Source organism: Pelobates fuscus, chromosome 12, assembly GCF_036172605.1.
Source record: "Pelobates fuscus isolate aPelFus1 chromosome 12, aPelFus1.pri, whole genome shotgun sequence".
Taxonomy (NCBI): domain Eukaryota; kingdom Metazoa; phylum Chordata; class Amphibia; order Anura; family Pelobatidae; genus Pelobates; species Pelobates fuscus.
This window is the reverse complement of record NC_086328.1, coordinates 4,706,540-4,730,429: the sequence shown is the minus strand read 5'-3', so window position 1 is coordinate 4,730,429 and position 23,890 is coordinate 4,706,540. Positions and strand designations below refer to the sequence as shown.

Here is a 23,890-nt window from a genome sequence, read left to right as displayed (position 1 = left end):
TTGAGGGCCAACCAACCACATTTCTTGTTGACACAGGTGCAGCCCGTAGTGTTCTGAGAGAACAAGACCTGCCAGACCCATCTTTCCTGTCCAATATTGATGTCTCTTGTGTTGGAGTGGATGGCCAGCCAAGACACAGCCCTTTAACAACTCCACTACGAGTTGGCTCTAGCCTGCTTGCTCGCTTTGTGGTATCCTCCACTTGCCCAATTAACCTGTTAGGTGCTAATGTTCTCTCACGCCTGCAAGCATCCATCACCTTCACCCCAGATGGGCAGGTAGAAATGTCTACACCTCTATCTGAATCAGACACCTCAGCCTTGTGCTCCTTGCCTCTGATGCTGCATTTGGAAAAGCCCCGTGAGGAAGCAGCACAATTAAGGTCCAATTTCCCAGAGGTATTAAAAACACAGGTGCCCGCCAAGTTATGGTCCTCAGGCCCAGAGGACATAGGTCACCTAAATGTTCCCCCTGTGGTGGTAAAGCTTATTCCAGGAGCTAAGTTACCAAGAAAGCCACAATATCCATTAAAACCAGCACAGGCTGCTGCCATTTCTATCCACATCAAGGCACTCCTGGAGAAGGGTGCCCTGGTAAAATGTAAATCTGAATGCAACACCCCATTATTTCCTGTGAAAAAGAAAACTCCAAAAGGTGAGCCTGAGAAGTACAGGATGGTTCAGGATCTCCGTGCTGTCAATGAAGCTACCGTCCTGGACACCCCTCTTGTACCAAATCCCCATACTCTGCTCTCTGGAGTCCCACCATCTGCAAAATTTTTCACAGTCATTGACCTGGCCAATGCCTTTTTCAGTGTCCCACTGGACCCTTCCTGTCAATACCTGTTTGCTTTCACTCATGAGATGCAACAGTATACCTGGACTGTCATGCCCCAAGGGGCACAAAATTCTCCAAGTCAATTTGCAAAGGCCATGGGTACCATCCTTGACCCATGGCAAGTTGAGCACCCAGAAGTTGTTTTGCTCCAGTATGTGGATGATTTACTGCTCTGTGGAGATGATATACCCACTACTGAAAAGTGTTCAATTAGCCTTCTTTCCTATTTGGCAGAACAAGGATGCAAAGCTTCACTCATCAAGCTGCAATTCTGCCAACCTTCAGTGATTTTCCTTGGACATTGTCTATCTCAAGGCACCAGACATCTTACTCGGGACCGGGTAAGAGCCGTACTGGACATTCCACCTCCAAGGACTTCAAAGTCTCTTCATGCCTTCCTAGGCCTCATTTCCTACTGCAGAGCATGGATCCCAGAAGCCTCTCTGCTTATGCAACCTCTCTATGATGCTCTTAAGTCTGACCCATTCTGTTTGACCAATGAAGCTCTGGACAATTTCAATGCTCTCAAACGTGCCATTGCTTCTGCTCCTGCCCTGGGCCTACCTGATTACACCAAACCTTTCAAATTATTTGTCTCCGAAAGACAAGGCCATGCAACAGGAGTTCTCACCCAAACTAATGACTTAAGAGGCCGCCAGAGGCCTATTGGATATTTCTCATGTCAACTGGACATTGTGGCCAGAGGGACTCCTTCCTGTCTCAGGGCTGTTTTTGCTGCAAGAGAGCTCATAGAAAGAACCTCAGACCTGGTCCTTGGCCACCCTCTGGTTGTTTTGGCCCCTCATGACATTTCTGCCATCATCAACCAAGTCCAGCTCAAGCACGTGTCTCCAGCCAGACACCTACGCCTACAGTGCCATCTTCTTCTGCCTGACAACATTTCCATCCAAAGATGTCAAGTTCTTAACCCGTCCACTCTTCTTCCACTCCCTGACGGATATCGGACCTTACCAGACCGAACATTTTAGCACCCCAACGGGAGCCTCAACACCTAACGCAGACTCTATCACCTGCTGAGACCGGGAGACAGACTCTCACAACCCATAGTACCCCCCCCTCCCTCCCCCCGTGTCCCCCCTAGGTTAGGGGACAACCTCCTACGACCACTAACCACACACACCCATGTCACACTGAGTGCCGTCATTGGCACCCCTACACTCTGAGCGACTGCACACATACCTGGCCCAACAATACAGTACCTAATACGACTCACCGACACTCGTACCGCCTGAACCCGGAGGACGAACCTCAAAACACGGGTCCAACCAAAGACAGGGCAACCAGACACTAATACGGGCCTACCCACCTCTAGGTTGACCTTCCCGGGAGTCTACACCAAGGGACACAATCACAACCCTAAAACCAAACGCGCACCCTGCCTGAGAGACTACCACAACAAACAAGCAACGAACACAACGTACACACCCCGACACAGGAGCGCAGCTGGACCACCAACACCTGTTATACCACTCCCTAGCTGACCCAAACATGTCTTAAATAACAAAAAAAGAGGACAGATGAATATGAATGTCATGTGTCATACCTGTTATAGAACCTATGGTAATTTAAACATTCAATGCAAACCCTGTAATAACCTGCTTTATCCTCAATAAAACAAAGAATTAAAAAAAAAAAAAAAAAAAAAGAAATTGATTAAAATGCCCAGGACCATAAAATAATAAGCTGATTTTATTAGAGATATTTACCTAGCGGGCGGATCAGTAAGACTCGATTCAAAATGTAAAGACTCCCTCTTCCTGATAGTTATAATCTTTAATATTTGCTACCAGATGAAGATTTCATATTTAGATTAGTATAACAGAGCCGATTTTAGTTTAAAAGGTTAATCACTCATATTTGGAGAACTACTTAAAGTGTTTTATTTGGCCAACACAATAACATTATAGAGAATACATACTCTTGTGTTTGCTTAAACATCAGTGTTTATTAAATGAAGTGGTTAAACAAAATATCTTTAAAACAAACAGAAAACTGAATAAATCAGCAGGATCCACATGAAAAACGTAAAACACGGTCTCTGCAGCTCATTGATCTTCAGGCTTGGTCAGGCCCTAACCGATTCCTCAGTTTACGATGAAGTCCCGAGGGAGAGAAGATTCCAGGGATCCAAGTGCTTAAGTGACTTCCACCAGTTCACTGGTGAGACTTTCTTTAAAACATCCTCAACTTGAAGCTTATTATAGTTGGCCGTAGAGATGGAGGATTGCTGGATGCCCATACAATGGCTAACTCCACTTCTTCAGCACTTACGGTTTGACATTGGTACCAGGTATTGACAATGGCTTCTTCCATCTGTAATTTAATCCGGTCTGTGATAGCATCATCGATTTGAATCCAGCCGTTTACCCAGGTTAATAGGTAATAAATACTCACGCGTATATTGCCCGATACACTGCACTTTATGTCTCTGTATAATATGGAGCTATATGATAAGAGATCTTCAGAATGTGTAAACCAACAAAAAATTAACATGGCGACAGATCTCTAGGTTGCGCCAAGACCCCCGTAGGACAGAACGAGCTGGGGGTTAATGGAGTAGCAGTCAGCGTACGTGACCAGATTTCGCTTATTATTAATCACAGGGACCCACTTTAAAAGCCTCAATAAAGAAATATTTTATTTGAAACATCAGTGAAATTGAAAGTCTAATTAAAAGAGGAATTAAATTAATTAAAACAAGGTGCAGTCAAACAATAAACCCATTCCAAGTGCTCCATTTACCATAACATTAACATAATGGCTACATAATAGCAATTTTACTGAACGTACATAATGGAAATGAAAGTTTTCAAAATGATAACCAGCTCGATTTGAATTTTAATACAGCGTTAATCCGCTGGAATGTTAAATAGGAGGAAGCGAGCGGAGGATTAAGGAATCATTTCCCAGTAAAAAGAACAAGTGAACATCACTAAAGATACGGGTGCTGCTAATTCGAAAACATCATTTTTGCAATGAAATCAGAGAGTCTGTTCTTTTAGCTCCCTTTCAAGTTGGGAAAGAGCAGAATGCAATGTTTTGCTGCCGATGGAAGTCCCAGAGAGATGCAAACACTGCTTGGCAGAGATAAACTATCCCACGCTGGATGACTTGAGAATGCCATGTCCTGCTAGCATGTATTAGTGAAATATCCATTCTAAAGTTGATATTAGTTACACCGTAGGGCAGTTCTAATGAATGGGAGCCATATGGAGTACAGTCTCTGAATGTCCAGTACAGGCAGGGCTGTTTGACCATCACACTGCATAACGAAACCTGGAGCAAATTAGCAAATTCGTCCAGTTAGCTCCAGTAAAAGATGATTACTCCATTACAAACCAGCAGCCATCATCCCCCGTGCTGTGTCTTAGTTTGGCAGTAGCTAATAGGTAATGGTATAGAGGAGGGGAGACTAGAGGGCAAGTACATGGAGATTAACACAGATTAGCTGGCTATGCCTGAAGGCAGTGTGCCCAGTGGGATAGTATACACCGGGAGGTGGCAGGATGTGCCAGCATGGGCAGAGCTGAAGGAACCATCAAAGGCATGAACCCTAATAACTAATTAAGGTTTCCTTTCACTGGGGGAGGGGTCTATCTCAGAGAGAGTGAGGCACCAGTAATGGCATGAACCCTAATAACTAATTAAGGTTTCCTATTAATGGGAGGGGTATATCTCCTTGGAGAGAATGAGGTACCACTAATGGCATGAACCCTATTAACTAATTAAGGTTTCCTATTAATGGGAGGGGTATATCTCCTTGGAGAGAATGAGGTACCAGTAATGGCATGAACCCTAATAACTAATTAAGGTTTCCTATTAATGGGAGGGGGTCTATATCCTTGGAGATAATGAGGTACCACTAATGGCATGAACCCCAATAACTAATTAAGGTTTCCTATTAATGGGAGGGGGTCTATCTCCTTGGAGAGAATGAGGTACCAGTAATGGCATGAACCCTAATAACTAATTAAGGTTTCCTATTAATGGGAGGGGTCTATCTCCTTGGAGAGAATGAGGTACAAGTAATGGCATGAACCCCAATAACTAATTAAGGTTTCCTATTAATGGGAGGGGGTCTATCTCCTTGGAGAGAATGAGGTACCACTAATGGCATGAACCCCAATAACTAATTAAGGTTTCCGATTAATGGGAGGGGGTCTATCTCCTTGGAGAGAATGAGGTACCAGTAATGGCATGAACCCCAATAACTAATTAAGGTTTCCTATTAATGGGAGGGGGTCTATCTCCTTGGAGAGAATGAGGTACCAGTAATGGCATGAACCCTAATAACTAATTAAGGTTTCCTATTAATGGGAGGGGGTCTATCTCCTTGGAGAGAATGAGGTACCAGTAATGGCATGAACCCCAATAACTAATTAAGGTTTCCTATTAATGGGAGGGGGTCTCTCTCCTTGGAGAGAATGAGGTACCACTAATGGCATGAACCCCAATAACTAATTAAGGTTTCCTATTAATGGGAGGGGTCTATCTCCTTGGAGAGAATGAGGTACCAGTAATGGCATGAACCCCAATAACTAATTAAGGTTTCCTATTAATGGGAGGGGTATATCTCCTTGGAGAGAATGAGGTACCAGTAATGGCATGAACCCCAATAACTAATTAAGGTTTCCTATTAATGGGAGGGGTATATCTCCTTGGAGAGAATGAGGTACCAGTAATGGCATGAACCCTAATAACTAATTAAGGTTTCCTATTAATGGGAGGGGGTCTATCTCCTTGGAGAGAATGAGGTACCAGTAATGGCATGAACCCTAATAACTAATTAAGGTTTCCTATTAATGGGAGGGGGTCTATCCCCTTGGAGAGAATGAGGTACCAGTAATGGCATGAACCCTAATAACTAATTAAGGTTTCCTATTAATGGGAGGGGGTCTATCTCCTTGGAGAGAATGAGGTACCACTAATGGCATGAACCCTAATAACTAATTAAGGTTTCCTATTAATGGGAGGGGGTCTATCTCCTTGGAGAGAATGAGGTACCACTAATGGCATGAAGCCTAATAACTAATTAAGGTTTCCTATTAATGGGAGGGGGTCTATCTCCTTGGAGAGAATGAGGTACCAGTAATGGCATGAACCCTAATAACTAATTAAGGTTTTCTATTAATGAGAGGGGTCTCCTTGGAGGGAGTAAGGTACCAGTAATGGCATTAACCCTAATAACTAATTAATGTTTCCTATTAATGGGCCAGTCTCGCCTTCCAGGGAGCACACTGACGAAGCGTTAGCGATATAATTGCAAAAAGACCCTTCCACCCATTGAAATCTAACAAAACGGTAAACGAACAAAAAGCACACACACTAAGCACAACGGCTAGAGAAAACTGAACACAAACTGTAAGCAGTGCTAGGTGATTGTTTAATGAAAATTCTGATCTCGTCGTGCCATGATACACAGTAACCTGCTGTGTTTGTGGCAGTCGTTCCCAGCAGGTTCTTACTAGGCTGAGTGCTGGTTCTGGGCATTTAAGTCTATGGCAGATAATGCCGGATTACGAGGCGATATCTGTGTCTGGAGGTTTACAAATCCTGCCAAATCACAGTAGCCTCTGTCCGTGCTCGCACTGATTACTGCTGCCTGTTTATTTCACTGGATCAAGGCAGCTCATGAAAAGCTCGGTTTCCCTGGAGCAGCGAGTGGGCCAGTACACGACCTGTATCACAGCGCAGGATGAATCAGTGTGCTAACCTCACGTCCATCCTCCGCGGCCTTAGAAAACCACGGAAACAGACGATAAGATTGGGCAGCCTGCAAAGCAGAAACTTGGAGAAAGTTATTACTGTGAAACCTGCCCCGGTCAATCTAATCTCATAAAAGGAAAAACATGGTAAAGAAAGAAAAACCCTCATCGGCGCTGTAGATTCACATCGAGATTTTCAAGAAGCAGAACATATTTGTCTTGCTTTGATTCTCACTCGGGCTGGAGCTGGGGCGACAAATGTAAAACCTAAATGAGCCAACTTCTAAAAAGCTAATTCCAACTTTATAATACAGACACTTCCCCACACCTAGAAAACGTAACCAAAAGAAGGAATTCGCTCGCCTATGTCTTGCAGACCTCAGTCAACAAGACCCAGGGCTGGCTAACCCGTAAACCATGCAACAGACAGCTTTATCACAACGTATAGGTTGTTACAGGTAATCAGATCTTGATACATTACTGCAGAGGAACGCACAGTGGGTTTAATTAGAAAATACACTTCTCTCTGTATCATGGCTGGGCACAGCTGTTAACATTTTCCCATGATGCTCCAAACTTGCACATCTGCATCATCTTTCCACAACGCCCTGTCCATGTGGGCCAGAAATCCCTCAAATAACGACCTCATAAACTATGCACTGGGCATCATGGGATCCCAGATTTACATCATATGCAAGGCTGTGACGTGACTGCAACACATATTGCCTACATTATAATATAAAAGTCAGGGAAATATTATGAACTCAAAAAATTAAACATGTCAAATAATGAGTAATTGTTCGTTAGGGTGGAGCGTGCAGATATCCCAGAGGGGATGGTTACTCTTTAAGCAGATCCTGATAAAATTAAACGCACGGTTCTCTGCTGTTAGAAAAATATTATGCTAGCGGAGGGTTTAACTGGACAGGTTCAGGGGCGGAATAAATCTGGCAAGGGAAGGGAAGCAGGCCGTTTATCATAAAACTGCAAAGTGGAAGATCGATAAATATATAGATTTTACAAACCGTTTCACAACAGAATTGCTGTTTGGGATAACAGTGTGTTTAAAGCTCTAAAGATGCTGAATAAAGTAGCACACGTGCTTTATTACTGCACTGGGCTTAGCAACAGGATTCCTTGAGCACTGGCTCCATTCACTGCTTCTTTCTATGGGTCTCTCTGCATTTAACTCTGGTATCTTTGTCTTTCAGTTCTCAATCTGTCCTTTTAAAGTCTGTCTCACTCACCTCGACGTTTGTATCTCAGCAGCCTCTAACCACCCTTCATATCTGTCCCAATCAATCTCATATGCGACACGTTTGGCTTTTAAACGTGTCGCATATTCTTGTAAATTTTACAATTTAAAGTAACAAGAATAACAGGGTTGGATGGGGAGAAGGAGGACTGGTTAAAGGATACCGAGGTATGGTGTAGGGGAGTCTCTCTCTATGGACCCACGGCCCCCACAAATTCCTTTGTTCCATGGCCACGCTCCTAAGAGTATCTGCTTTCCTCCCAGGGCAGCCATATTTTGTTAAACGATTTTATCGAGTGTCGCACTTGGGCAGTGAGCTTATTCATTAGATATGGGTCCTTGATTTTATCTATCACCATTTTTCATAGCTGGAGCTTCATCTTTTCTTCCAATGTTGAGCTAAAGCTCATCTAGCTGCTAAGATTAATTTATTGTACAGTTTGCATGTGTGTGAGGGAAGACCATCGACTGCCCTCGAGTATGTGAAGGACCGGGGGTTCAGATCTATGGGTCTTTGATGTGCTTCAGAAATCATCTCTCTAACAGGTATAATTTCAACCCAGGGCACGACCATCAAGTATGTAAGTATGTTTCTTTGTTTCCACACCCCTTCAGCACAAGTCATCAGTGGCCCTTCCCATGAGGAACAGCTTTGATGGCGTTATCAATCATCTGAGCATGGTTTTATATTCTTCCTCTTGGAGAATTATCTTGGACCCATCTTCCCAGATTTGTTCCCACTATCCCTCCTCCAATGCTTCTTGTAGTTTCCGCTTTTCTATTCCCCTAAAATTCCCAACCCCTTATACCAGGGGGAAAAACCCTATTCTGCAAGAACACTGCCATAGGAGAGGGGTGATTCGTCAGTGTTTTATTGAGAGTCCCATATTCTTAGGGAATTGAGGAGAGCAGGGCATGGAGTCAGAAGGAGGGCTTAATCAGATCTCTCGGACCACATATAAAATTGAGGTACATCCGCCACCATAAGAAGTGACTTTAGGTCCAACCATCTGCTGGCGTCTTGAAGAAGATGTAAAGGTAGCTTTATAGAATTCCGTTGGGTCTGCTGTCAGATTCATCCCATAATATTTAAATTATGTATGGGTTATCTGGATCCCGTACTCTGTTTCAATCAGTGCCACGTCCAGTGCCAACATTGGGGAGGTCTCGGGGTACAGGGTTAATCTAAACAAATTGGTGGAGCTGCCTTTGGCAAACTTCTTTAACAAGAACTGGGCCCCATACATTGATTCAAGAGGGGAGTGATGTAGCAATGGTTCTAGGGATTTCGTGACCAGCAGATGGGATATCAGGCATCCCAGAACTCGACACACACTCTGCGCCAGGGTCTGCGCTCTTAAATGATGTCGGGGTCATCTTCGTGATCCAAGTGGTGCAAGAAAGAGTGGCCCACTAATTTCTCTGTGTTTCTGCTCACTCATTCTGTGCCAGACGGCATATAAATAGGACATTATATATGTCCTATCGGCAGCTATCCAGAGGCCATGCACAGCACAAGTGAGCAGAGAGAATTGACAGCAATGCTCCCATCACCTCTCAAAGTATGCGTGGGAGAGCGTGTAACAATCCCCCTGATCTCACAGACAGTTGTGGTAGTCCTGGTGTAGATCCGGCAGTAGAAAGTGCAGGAGATGTATTCCCATGGGTTGCACTGGACCTGAGCCATTCGAGTCGGATACATCAGGTTGCAGGATTGACAGCCTTGCACAGGGCCAACTCTTAATGCAAACAGGAGGGAGACACATCTGTTATTTACAGGAAATATTCTCCTCTGTCTGTAGATCGGCATTGCTTACAGCTTAAATCTACACCAAGACATTCAATTTACAGTCATAAGAGAGACTTGTATGTAAACGGCTGAGACTGGAGAGTAAGATACACCCCCCTGTTTGCAGGATGGAACCCAATGTTAAATGGCAACAGCGAGAGAAGGTGGAGGACAGTAACAGCACGATACAGAATACATTCTCTCATCATGGGGTCAGATACACAAGTATTCCAGCAGAGAGTCTTATAGGAAATCATTTCACAATCCCTGAACGGAGAATGAACTTTCCTTTCTACACATGTCCAGCAGTAGCGTCCTGCTCAGTGCTTCAGGGAAAAAGCTACCTGCTGACAGCCAGAGCTTGTAAACACATCGACACAGGGCTGCAGACAAGACGAGGGACACGATGCACACCACACAGACACAAGGCTGCAGACAAGACGAGGGACGGGGCACGATGCACATCATACCAACACAGGGCTGCAGACAAGATGAGGGACACTATGCACACCACACAGACACAGGACTGCAGACAAGACAAGGGTCACAATACACACCACACAGACACAGGGCTGCAGACGAGACGAGGGACGGGGCACGATGCACACCACAACAACACAGGGCTGCAGACAAGACAAGGGATACGATACACACCACACAGACACAGGGCTGCAGACGAGACGAGGGACGGGCACGATGCACACCACAACAACACAGGGCTGCAGACAAGACAAGGGATACGATACACACCACACAGACACAGGGCTGCAAACAAGACGAGGGACACAATGCACACCACATAGACACAAGGCTGCAGACAAGACGAGGGACGGGGCATGATGCACACCACACAGTCACAGGCTGCAGCCAAGATGAGAGAGACTGGGTGCGAAGCATACTCCGGCAGGAGAAACCAGTAAATGTCTGAGAATTTAGATCACAGTGTGGAGTGTAAATTGCCTAGGGCTGTAGATAAGACAAGGGATGTGGCCCGATGCTCACTCAGGCAGGAGAAATCAGATCACAGTGGTGAGTGCAAACTGAAGGACATAATGATGGATACTACAAGGCTGTTAGAAATCTTATTTGAAACAACAGGAAAGGATTGGGGTGATAACACGCAAATTACCATCAGAACACCAACACTTTTCAGCTAAAACATCGCATTAAATGCCCCAACGTGAGAGTCGCAGGAAGGACAGGAACTACTGACGTATCATTAACCTCTTCTGTTAAAAAAATTAAGCTAGCCAAACACAGAGTGCTCATAGCCTGATCTGGGATAAAACAGTAAATCCATATAATAAAGACAATACGTGTAGATCTTACAGAGATCTCTGTAATAGAAATGTGAAACACAAGCACTGATGCTTTACGTGTAAAGGAAGAATCGGATGGGATTAGGTCAGAGGTTAATATGCCTGGGTGTGAAATGAAATAATACATAGATTAATAAAACATCTGTCTTTATGTTCGTTGAATGTACTTCTCATAATATGTGTGCTACGTTTAGAAGATGTATAATAAACGCAGCCATAAAGGCAGTACAAATGTCGGGTCCTCCAAGTACGTCACCTGTCTGCACACAATGCAGGAATCTATAAATTACCCACTGCTAACTATACCCTTAATCACAACACTCAGTGCCCACTAAAAGTTAGACACGTTCCATACTTCGCACTAGGAATCCTCGGCCAAGTATTGGGAGTTTGGTAAAAATAACGAGCCTGAGCAACGTCACTACAAAAAGGAAACTAACACACAGCGAGTCTAGGACTTTCTGTGTTTCAGGCAAAACGCATAATTGGGAGCGCAAACGTGCTCTCTGCAAGCTAATTACTTGGAGTCACACCACAGCATGAAAGTAACACACACAGTATGTTTACAGGTTCCTATACAAGCAAAGGATTCAGCTAAAAAAGCACCCCCGGGAGAATAAAAACAGATGATTTAACCATAAATCCCCAGCCTGCCAGGGCACTTGGACACACAGTAAGTGCAGCACAGCACAATCCAGATGATTTGCTGCATCAAAATAAATCTCCGTGAGCCTATTCAGTGTCTGGGAAAAGAGGCACTTTACAAACGTTCGATTTAAAAACACACATTGTTCCCTCTCTAAATAGACAGAACATTTACAGAAATACAAACAATGAATTCCACAGGCACAAAGGATGGATCAAGAACACGTCCTAAAGCAGATTGACACAATACTCTGTGTTTGCAGCTATTTTATTAAACGGGATGGAATAAAACGGAGTTATTTAAATAATAGAAAACAAAACAACAAAGGGTGCCAATTTTAAGGCGAAGTGTTAAAGGTGGTGCAGTCATCATACAATGTTCCTGCTGATTGCTCTACAGCTGAAACAATCACCATGGAAACCAATTGAATGTTCCTGCTGATTGCTCTACAGCTGATACAATCACCATGGAAACCAATGGAATGTTCCTGCTGATTGCTCTAAAGCTGAAACAATCACCATGGAAACCAATGGAATGTTCCTGCTGATTGCTCTAAAGCTGAAACAATCACCATGGAAACAAACAGAATGCTCCTGATTGCTCCACAGTTGAATCACCAGTGATTGTAATGGTAACATGTTGGTGTTTTTCCTGGTATTACCATGATGGTGAAAATATCACATACAGTTAGAGCATGAAATGAGGCCAAGCCCTGCATGTCTGTATTCATACAATGTAAGTCAATAGTATCAATATTTTATACAGTCCACAATTAGACCAACAATGTGGCCTTCCAGCATGTGGCTCAGCTGCTACCACCAGCGTAGGCTACGCTTCTAGGGTAAGGTAACACAAGTACAATATTACTTTACTGCTGTTAAATAACTTGGCCAGCAATGTATCTCTATACAGCACTGAAACCAGTGACAATTAATCACCGACACAAAGGCCTGACCTTCAGCAGACATCAATGAACTCATCCCGTTTCCGTGATAATGTACTCCAGCATGGGGTTGTTCCCACGTGTCTGCATCAGCTGTGCCTGGATACTGGCTCCAGCCGAAGCAACATACCGACTCACGGCAGGCAGGGTTACTTACTAGAGAGAATTCTTGGAAGTGAAACGGGAATTTCACACTTATGACCAAATGAGTCAAACTGAAAGTATAGCTGGCTGTTTGAATGTTTCACGGCTATACTGGCCTGATGTTTGAAATTCCCAACTCTCTGAGTAACTTCAGGGCGTTTATGGACTGCTCTGTAGGTAGACGTAGAGTGCCATCGCTATGCCATCAATGATCAAGGGATCCCAGAGACAGCCCAGTAACAAGCTGAGAACCAACTAGGACTAACAGGCAAGCACCTACCGTTCCCGTATGTCTAACATGCTTTGTTATCGTTGTTTGCGGGTACTTTGGCCTAAAGTTGGAAATTCACTTTTAAATTCCCATCAATTGTCACTTTACCGTCCTGAGGAGGCTCACAGCCCTGGTTGGGGAGTCAATATACAAACAAGCCTCAAACCCTGAAACCGTTGGATTACTTGTGATTATTCAGCCCTACCAATGGCAGCAGAAAGTTCGATGCTTGTTATCGAACAGGGTTTACCACGACTCGGGTAACATCACCGAATGACTGAACACGTCCAGTAGAAGCTGCACCACGTTCACCTGTTTAATCTATGTGATTAATGCTTTCAAACCATTCGTACATTAATTCTACCCATTGACATTCATGATATACACACACATTTTAATTAACTGTCCCTCCTGCTCAGTAAGGGCCAATAAATCTCTCTCTCCATTCCGGTTAAGCAGGTGGAGTTAATGAAATGAAAGGACAGAAGCTTCTAATCCGCATTTAACCCATACACATCACGCACACAGTCAATCGATGGCCTTTCCTGGCTTGGAGGTTAATTAACCTTTACTCTGTATCATATTTAGCTTGGATAAAGTCCGTAGCAATAAAGTATACCATTTAGAGTGGGTTTGTTGCTCAACGCTTGCTCTGCGATGAGTGGCGTGACCTTTCTGTTTAATGTCAGATCGGTTCGACGAGTAACAGAATTGCTAGCATTAGCTGCACGGCCCCATGGATTCGGTCAATAACGCCTTTGTATGTATAAACTGCCTGCACTCTCATTATGCATTCCCATCACACATCGCCCAGGAAAATCCTCCTGTGGATCTCTGAGCAATAGGAAGAATGAAAGAGCTGAGCGGGATTTGGGCAGAAACGAGTTTTATCCTCTTTCTCTACCAGCGGGCCCAGTCACTGCATTGCTCGGCTTACTATGCTCCGCTAACTGCGCTATACCATATATTATTTAAGCTTCCACCCCCCCATACCCCATGCCAACACCTCAGGCTAAGGAGTTAAAGGGAAATAATGCAGAAAAATACATTTCTCTCAGTGGAAAAGCCTCCTTGTGAGGTTTGATTCGCTCTGTTGTTTACCACTAATAAAAAGAGAAAATAAACCTATTCCAAACAGATTGCACAAAACTAAGAATGCAGCAAGTTTATTAACGCTATACACTCTCACGGCAACATGCAGCTAGTTTATTAACGCTATACACTCTCACGGCAGCATTCAGCTAGTTTATTAACGCTATACACTCTCACGGCAACATGCAGCTAGTTTATTAACGCTATACATTCTCACGGCAACATGCAGCTAGTTTATTAACGCTATACACTCTCACGGCAGCATGCAGCTAGTTTATTAACGCTATACACTCTCACGGCAGCATGCAGCTAGTGTATTAATGATATACGCTCTCACGGCAGCATGCAGCAAGTTTATGAACGCTGTACGCTCTCACGGTAGCATGCAGCTAGTTTATTAATGATATAGGCTCTCACGGCAGCATGCAGCTAGTTTATGAATGCTGTACGCTCTCACAGCAGCATGTAGCTAGTTTATGAATGCTGTACGCTCTCACGGCAGCATGCAGCTAGTTTATTAACGCGGTACGCTCTCACGGCAGCATGCAGCTAGTTTATTAACGCTGTATGCTCACGGCAGCATGTAGCTAGTTTATTAACGCTATACGCTCTCACGGCAGCATGCAGCTAGTTTATTAACGCTGTACGGTCTCATGGCAGCATGTAGGTGGTTTATTAACGCTATACACTCTCACGGCAGCATGCAGCTAGTTTATTAATGATATACGCTCTCATGGCAGCATGCAGCTAGCTTATTAATGATATACGCTCTCACTGCAGCAAGTTTATTAACGCTGTACGGAGTCACGGCAGCATGCAGCTAGTTTATTAACGCTGTAAGCAAGTGTGTTAAAAAATGATAAGCTTAGAGTCATGTCTACAAATGCTCGCAGTTTAGGGAATAAGATCCATGAACTTGTGGCAATAATGGCAACTGATAGTGTAGATTTAGTCGCTGTTACTGAGACATGGTATAATGAGAAAAATGACTGGGACATAGCAATACCAGGGTACTCTTTATATAGAAAAGACAGGGAAGGCAGGAAAGGGGGAGGGGTGGCCCTGTATGTGAAGGATAGCATAAAATCTAGCCTAATAAAGGTTAGTGAGGCGAACATAGAGTCTGTTTGGGTTACGTTAGAATTTGGTAATCACACAGTAACTCGTGTAGGTGTGATTTATAGGCCCCAGGACAAATTGAAGAGTTAGATAATCTACTAGTTGAAGAAATAGCTAAAATGACAATGATGGGGGAAGTTATCATCATGGGAAAACAAAAATAGCTACTTGTGCCAGGAGCACACATATTCTAAACTCCCTACTGGGATTGTCTCTAAAACAAGTCGTAGAGGAGCCAACTCGTAAAGAGGCCATACTAGATTTAGTGTTAACAAATGGAGATTTGGTATCAGATATTACTGTAGGTGAAAGTTTAGGATCCAGTGATCATCAGTCAGTGTGGTTTAATATAAGAACAGTGACCGAGTCACACCACACAAAAACAAAAGTTTTAGACTTTAGAAAAACAGACTTTTCCAAAATTAGAATATGTGTAAAGGAGTCATTATCAGACTGGAGCAATTTAAATGGAGTCCAAAAGAAATGGGATTATTTAAAAGTTGCACTACTGAAGGCAACAGAAAATTGCATTAGGCTTGTCAGTAAAAGCAAAAAATTCAAGAAACCACTGTGGTACTCCACAGATGTAGCCAAAATAGTAAAAAACAAAAAGTTAGCATTTAGTAATTATAAAAAAAACCAGAGTGAGGAAGACAGAATGACCTATAAGATTAGGCAGAAAGAGGCTAAGCAAGTTATAAGAGCTTCCAAATCACACACAGAAGAGAAAATAGCACAGTCAGTAAAAAAGGGGGACAAAACCTTTTTTAGATACATAAATGAGAAAAGAAAAGTAAAACAAGGATTAGTTAGATTAAAAACAAAAGAAGGAAGGTATGTAGAAGAGGATAAAGGTCTAGCTGACTGCCTCAATGAATATTTTTGTTCGGTATTTACAGATGAAAATGAAGGAAAGGGACCTCAGTTAAGAAAAAGGATAAATGAGTCATTTATTACACGTGAGTTTACAGAGGAAGAGGTTCTATTTCAACTGTCAAAAGTAAAGACAAATAAGTCAATGGGACCTGATGGAATACACCCAAAGCTATTAAAAGAGCTTAGTGGTGTACTAGCAAAACCATTAACAGATTTATTTAACCAATCATTGATAACAGGAGTAGTCCCAGAAGATTGGAAGTTAGCAAATGTTGTGCCCATTCACAAGAAAGGTAATAGGGAGGAGTCGGGCAACTATAGGCCAGTAAGCCTAACTTCAGTAGTGGGGAAAGTGATGGAAACCATGTTAAAGGATAGGATTGTTGAACATCTAAAAACACATGGATTTTAAGATCAGAGACAACATGGGTTTACTTCAGGGAGATCATGCCAAACTAATCTTATTGATTTTTTTGATTGGGTAACTAAAATTATAGATCAGGGTGGTGCAGTAGACATTGCTTACCTCGATTTCAGTAAGGCTTTTGACACTGTTGCACATAGAAGGCTTATCAACAAACTACAATCTTTGAGTTTGGATTCCAATATTGTTGAATGGGTAAGGCAGTGGCTGAGTGACAGGCAACAGAGGGTTGTAGTCAATGGAGTATATTCGAAGCTTGGGCTTGTCACCAGTGGGGAACCTCAGGGATCTGTACTTGGACCCATTCTCTTTAATATTTTTATTAGTGATATTGCAGAAGGTCTTGATGGTAAGGTGTGTCTTTTTGCGGATGATACTAAGATATGTAACAGGGTTGATGTTCCAGGAGGGAAAAGCCAAATGGAAAATGATTTAGGTAAACTAGAAAAATGGTCAGAGTTGTGGCAACTGACATTTAATGTGGATAAGTGCAAGATAATGCATCTTGGACGTAAAAACCCAAGGGCAGAGTACAGAATACTTGATAGAGTCCTAACCTCAACATCTGAGGAAAGGGATTTAGGGGTGATTATTTCTGATGACTTAAAGGTAGGCAGACAATGTAATAGAGCAGCAGGAAATGCTAGCAGAATGCTTGGTTGTATAGGGAGAGGTATTAGCAGTAGAAAGAGGGAAGTGCTCATGCCATTGTACAGAACACTGGTGAGACCTCACTTGGAGTACTGTACACAGTACTGGAGACCCTATCTTCAGAAGGATATATTGATACCTTAGAGAGAGTTCAAAGAAGGGCTACTAAACTGGTTCATGGATTGCGGGATAAAACTTACCAGGAAAGGTTAAAGGATCTTAACATGTATAGCATGGAGGAAAGACGAGACAGGGGGGATATGATAGAAACATTTAAATACATAAAGGGAATCAACACAGTAAAGGAGGAGACTATATTTAAAAGAAGAAAAACTACCACAACAAGAGGACATAGTCTTAAATTAGAGGGACAAAGGTTTAAAAATAATATCAGGAAGTATTACTTTACTGAGAGGGTAGTGGATGCATGGAATAGCCTTCCAGCTGAAGTGGTAGAGGTTAACACAGTAAAGGAGTTTAAGCATGCGTGGGATAGGCATAAGGCTATCCTAACTATAAGATAAGGCCAGGGACTAATGAAAGTATTTAGAAAACTGGGCAGACTAGATGGGCCGAATGGTTCTTATCTGCCGTCACATTCTATGTTTCTATGTAAGATCTCACGGCAGCACGTAGTTAGTTTATTAACGCTATACGCTCTCACGGCAGCATGCAGCTAGTTTTTAATGCTATATGCTCTCAGCAGCATGCAGCTAGTTTATTAATGATATACACTCTCACGGCAGCATGCAGCTAGTTTATGAACGCTGTACGCTCTCACGGCAGCATGCAGCTAGTTTATTAACGCTGTACGCTCTCACGGCAGCATGCAGCTAGTTTATTAATGCTGTACGCTCTCACGGCAGCATGCAGCTAGTTTATTAATGCTGTACGCTCTCACGGCAGCATGCAGCTAGTTTATTAACGCTGTACGCTCTCACGGCAGCATGCAGCTAGTTTATTAATGCTGTACGCTCTCACGGCAGCATGCAGCTAGTTCATGAACGCTGTATGCTCACGGCAGCATGCAGCTAGTTTATTAACGCTATACGCTCTTATAGCAGCACGTAGCTAGTTTATTAACCCTATGCGCTCTCATGGCAGCACACGGCTAGTTTATTAACGCTATGCGGTTTCATGGCAGCATGCAGCTAGTTTATTAACGCTATACGCTCTTATAGCAGCACGTAGCTAGTTTATTAACCCTATGCGCTCTCATGGCAGCACACGGCTAGTTTATTAACGCTATGCGGTTTCATGGCAGCATGCAGCTAGTTTATTAACGCTATACGCTCTTATAGCAGCACGTAGCTAGTTTATTAACCCTATGCGCTCTCATGGCAGCACACGGCTAGTTTATTAACCCTATGCGGTTTCATGGCAGCATGCAGTCAGTTTATTAACGCTATACTCTTTCACGCCAAAAAGTGGCCAGTTAATTAATGCTTAATTAATAAAAGATTGCCAAACAATACTGTTGCCAAGTCTACTCTGAAACATTAGTCAGGTGTTACTCAGAGCACAGTCAGTATCTCAAGGACTGTCTTTGAGGATGCCATTAAAGGAACACTATAGCGATAGGAATATGTATTCCTAACGCTAGAATGCCTTAACCACTGTTTAGGAGAACAGGACAGTGTTTAAGTATTTTACTTTAATTTTCAGCCTTGCCGTGACGATCGCCTCCATAAAGCCCTGCATCTATGGCAGGGATTAACAAGATTGATGATATTAGCCAATCCAATATGTTCCCATAGGAAAGCATTGGTGGCTAGTTCGCATGCGCGGCAAAACGCCACACTGCACCAATCAGATGGTCTTCTGAGACCGACCATCTAATAGAAATAGCAGACAGCCACTAATGGCAAGAATGAAAATATTGCCATTCCGGCAAGATGACAATGTTTTCACCTGCATGGATAAATCTAAACACAATACTCTAGGCGAGATCTTACCGGGGATCCATAAAGTACTATCACTACCTCTCTATGTCCTCCTGGGATCTGCTCTATAGAACTGAACACAATACTCTAGGTGAGATCTTACCGGGGATCTATAAAGTACTATCACTACCTCTCTATGTCCTCCCGGGATCTGCTCTATAGAACTGAACACAATACTCTAGGCGAGATCTTACCGGGGATCTATAAAGTACTATCACTACCTCTCTATGTCCTCCCGGGATCTGCTCTATAGAACTGAACACAATACTCTAGGTGAGATCTTACCGGGGATCTATAAAGTACTATCACTACCTCTCTATGTCCTCCTGGGACCTGCTCTATAGAACTGAACACAATACTCTAGGTGAGATCTTACCGGGGATCTATAAAGTACTATCACTACCTCTCTATGTCCTCCTGGGACCTGCTCTATAGAACTGAACACAATACTCTAGGTGAGATCTTACCGGGGATCTATAAAGTACTATCACTACCTCTCTATATCCTCCTGGGATATGCTCTATAGAACTGAACACAATACTCTAGGTGAGATCTTACCGGGGGGTCTATAAAGTACTTTCACTACCTCTCTATGTCCTCCTGGGATATGCTCTATAGAACTGAACACAATACTCTAGGTGAGATCTTACCGGGAAACTATAAAGTACTTTCACTACCTCTCTATGTCCTCCTGGGATATGCTCTATAGAACTGAACACAATACTCTAGGTGAGATTTTACCAGGGATCTATAAAGTACTATCACTACCTCTCTATGTCATCCTGGGATCTGCTCTATAGAACTGAACACCATGAGATGAATTAATCTGGATACATTATTCCGGTAGAGAAGTCAGTAGGGGAATGTAAATCACTTGATGATCACGGATCAGGAGAGGATGGTGTAGGGCCGCAACCCATACAGAAAGGGGATTTAACCCCTTAAGGACCAAAGTTCTGGAATAAAAGGGAATCATGACATGTCACACATATCATATCATATCCTTAAGGGGTTAATAATCAGATAGTGAGGACTTGAAAGGTGAGGATTACCTGGTGATGGAATATTAATGGAGACATGAAGGAGAGAGAGATATTACTAAAACAAGAATTGCATTAGGGAGAAAAGACAAGGAGGGAAGGTGGGGAGTGAGAAACAATGTAATAATAAAAGAATAGACAGAGGAACGGGGGAAAGGAGAATGATAAATGGACAGAGGTAAGCTGTAGCTCTCCATCCCTTTAGAGAGCAGGGTAGGTACAGTACCAGCAAGGTTTAATGCAGTGCTCAATATGGAACCTTCCTTGGATTCACAATCCCTAGAGGTTGGAGTGCATATTAAATGGGGAGATGGCTTACAAAAAATAGATTGAAGTCAGGCAGAGAATCGGATAGGTAAATGGGCTCTGCTAAAGGAGCCATCACTCAAAGAAGGACAAACCGATCCCGGCGAGTTCTGGAATTTTTCATAGCGAGGCTCCTTGGGCAAGGAATTGCTGGAATTATTGGGTTAGTGTTCATACTATTGAAATCCATTTTCACTCGTTGGTTTCTCAGGACATACAACATGCGATGATGAAGATAATAAATAATATACTGTATATACTTTATAAAGGCGAGTATGAGGACTATCTTATAAAGCAGAGAAGGCTATAGCGTAAGAAGTTATAAAGTCAGCAGAGAAAGTGTCAATAACACAAACACGAGGGGACTGGACAGCGGACCATGTACACAATGCGCACAGTCAGGGCACTGCTGAAATGCTGAATTGCATAGGAGAGTGAGCAGGCCGCAGTTTAATTTTGAAATGATTTAGACAGCGGCTGTCTGGCCTACCTGTGAGAACATGCACAAAGTACTGCACCATTTAAACAGACTGATCCGCTCCAGCACGTTCACTGGGAGAACACCGATTGTAGCTGTAAAATCTACGGTTTGCAATAAAACTGCCAAACAGACCGCGAAGGAGCTCAAATGTTAAATTATAAATACATGCTGTGCTATAATTAAACCGCTGAGGATAATGTCTCCACATCACACCAGGTAGGACCCTGTGAACAAGGCTTTAACTCCTTCCCAGCCAAAGGATCTCGAGTACCAAGCACACAGCTGTACTATGGCAAAGAAAGTATTAAATTGACAAAATCTCTCTGAATCAATTACTTTCCTGCTCTCTCTCAGAATCCCATCAGTAACAGCCAAAATGCACATTAACTTCTGAAATGTTTCCAATACTTCCCTATTCCCCTGGCATTTAGCGGTGTGCATAAATCAATGTTGGGGATACTAAAACATTTCTATATGTTGCTTATGACTTCCAGGCCAGTCAGTATAGAGGGACAGAGTGTATCCTGGCTGGGGCGCCCGCTCTGTCCTACCCATTATACCCATACAGAAATCAGCTGGCGTGGAATTTATTCTTAAGAGTGTCTGCACCAATTTACTGCAGCAAACATAACCAACAAAGAAATTACAAAGGAATTCAGAAAATGTAGTATTCCTAGAAGAGGGTACGTGGATGGTCTATGTTATTTTACCTTGTTAAATGGAGACTGGGATAACACTGTAATACAATACCCTGAGCCAGTAATACACTGTGTGTTCATGGAAAAACAGAGACCTGCTGCAAAGCCAACATTGCAAGCAGGATGTACAAATATGCCATTACAGACTTTACTATCCTCAGAGTGCCACGTTTCCCTTGTGTGTCACAAATAAAATACTGAATATACAGCCCTAAAGATCCGGATCTGGATAGCCGGACTAGGAAATTGAAAGGCTAACCGTGGCACACTAGATATTTCTCCACTTAAATTCCTGAGCCAGGCGTCATGGGAAATGTAGTTTAGAAACATGTAATTTGCCATGGCTGCCATCCCTGCTCTGGGAAGACTGACTGACCAGGGTACAAGACTGCCTGCGTTTTGTTAACGTAACACTCACTATTTCAGAAAGGTCAGTCTTGTTACCATGTATCTTACCAAACGGTTCCACAGATCACCACAGATCCAGGCTCTAGCAGCGATATTGAGCTAAATAAATGGTACAGTGATTTATACAAAGAATTACAGTGCATGTAATCTAGCTGGTATCAGGTTCCTCTCCTTTGCAGGAGCTCAGAAAAGACACATACACCGAGTGGTCAAGGTTTAAATGTCTTACCAGCAGTGAAATCCCCACTCAGATCAATAAACGCATGGGAGTGAGGTTTAGCCATCTTGTTTGTAGTGTTCAGTGTGGCTCTCGTGGATAAATCCCTGTAAAACAAAGAGCAGCATATATGAGAACACAGATGGCAGGCCTTTACTGAGCCCCTAAGGATACACAGGCAGAGAAGACTTTATAATATACATCAGCCCCAATATATAGTAAAAACCAAAGAAAAGAAAAACGTTACCTGCGCTTTCTCCTTAATCCCTATGTATATTTCGACAAATGGAGGTCATTTAGTTGCTCCAATGGCCATTGGAGGGAATGCCCGCCTGCCAACGTCAAGGCAGACCCCCCTAAGCGGGTCCTAACACTGACCCTTCAGCCTGCTTCCTTGAGCTTCTGGCAAAGATATCTCTAATGAGACAGAAAGGGGTATTTTTTATATACACACCCCTATACTTATTAACCCTTAATAGGGAACACATGGGATGGGTAGCAGCATTGTAACCAGGCTGTGTGATACAAAGTAAATACAAATACAAAAAGAGGAGTCCTGCGCTTAAGCAGCAAGGACTACAATACACATCAGCCCCAATATATAGTAAAAACCAAAGAAAAGAAAAACGTTACCTGCGCTTTCTCCTTAATCCCTATGTATATTTAGACAAATGGAGGTCATTTAGTTGCTCCAATGGCCATTGGAGGGAATGCCCGCCTGTAGTGTTGTAGTCCTTGCTGCTTAAGCGCAGGACTTCTCTTTTTGTATTTGTATTTACTTTGTATCACACAGCCTGGTTACAATGCTGCTACCCATCCCATGTGTTCCCTATTAAGGGTTAATAAGTATAGGGGTGTGTATATAAAAAATACCCCTTTCTGTCTCATTAGAGATATCTTTGCCAGAAGCTCAAGGAAGCAGGCTGAAGGGTCAGTGTTAGGACACGCTTAGGGGGGTCTGCCTTGACGTTGGCAGGCGGGCATCCCTCCAATGGCCATTGGAGCAACTAAATGACCTCCATTTGTCTAAATATACATAGGGATTAAGGAGAGAGCGCAGGTAACGTTTTTCTTTTCTAAGACTTTATAATATGCCTGGCTCAGGAAATCAAGGGAGTGTGGGTCTGCAAAACCACCATATAGAAACTTTCATTCACAGGAAGTTCATCCAAAAATGATTGGAGACAAGCAAGCATTAAATACAGAGATATTTTCTGATGGAATCCATTCAATTAATTACAAATGATGTGAAGTTATAAGAACACTATAGCCCAACATGCACTAATACACAGAACACATGAAAAGACGCTTCTCCTGAACACATTGTAAAATCACCGGCTGCAATCCACACAAGGACCGTTTACAATGCAAGTTATTCCCAAAAGTAGGAATGTCCATTCAAAGTAAGCTATTCACTAAACTCGGAATTTCAGCCAAATATTTAGGCTAAAACTGCCACGCGGTGACCAGAGCTGTGAGTTTGGTGAATAAACTCTTAAAAACAAAACAAAACAAAAACCTGAACTGCGGCTATTCTCCTAATCGGGTATATTTTTAGTTCTGTTATTTTGGAATTCACTACAAATTCCTGACAATATACACTGTTGTAACCGGCCATGCTGGACGTGCACTGGAAAAGTAGGGTAAAAAAAACGAGCTGGGATTTTTTCCAAACTGATTAATACGTTTTGTTTTTTTTATGTAA

General features: G+C 42.9%; 1 protein-coding gene across 1 annotated transcript in view; it reads right to left on the bottom strand.

The window, feature by feature from the left end:
* ITFG1 (integrin alpha FG-GAP repeat containing 1) overlaps positions 1 to 23,890 on the bottom strand; it is a 142,021-nt gene that overhangs the window by 102,772 nt on the left and 15,359 nt on the right. The window contains exon 6 of the mRNA XM_063438789.1: positions 22,198 to 22,292. Within this exon, the coding sequence (XP_063294859.1) occupies positions 22,198 to 22,292 (95 nt within the window). The remainder of the gene's footprint in view (positions 1 to 22,197; positions 22,293 to 23,890) is intronic.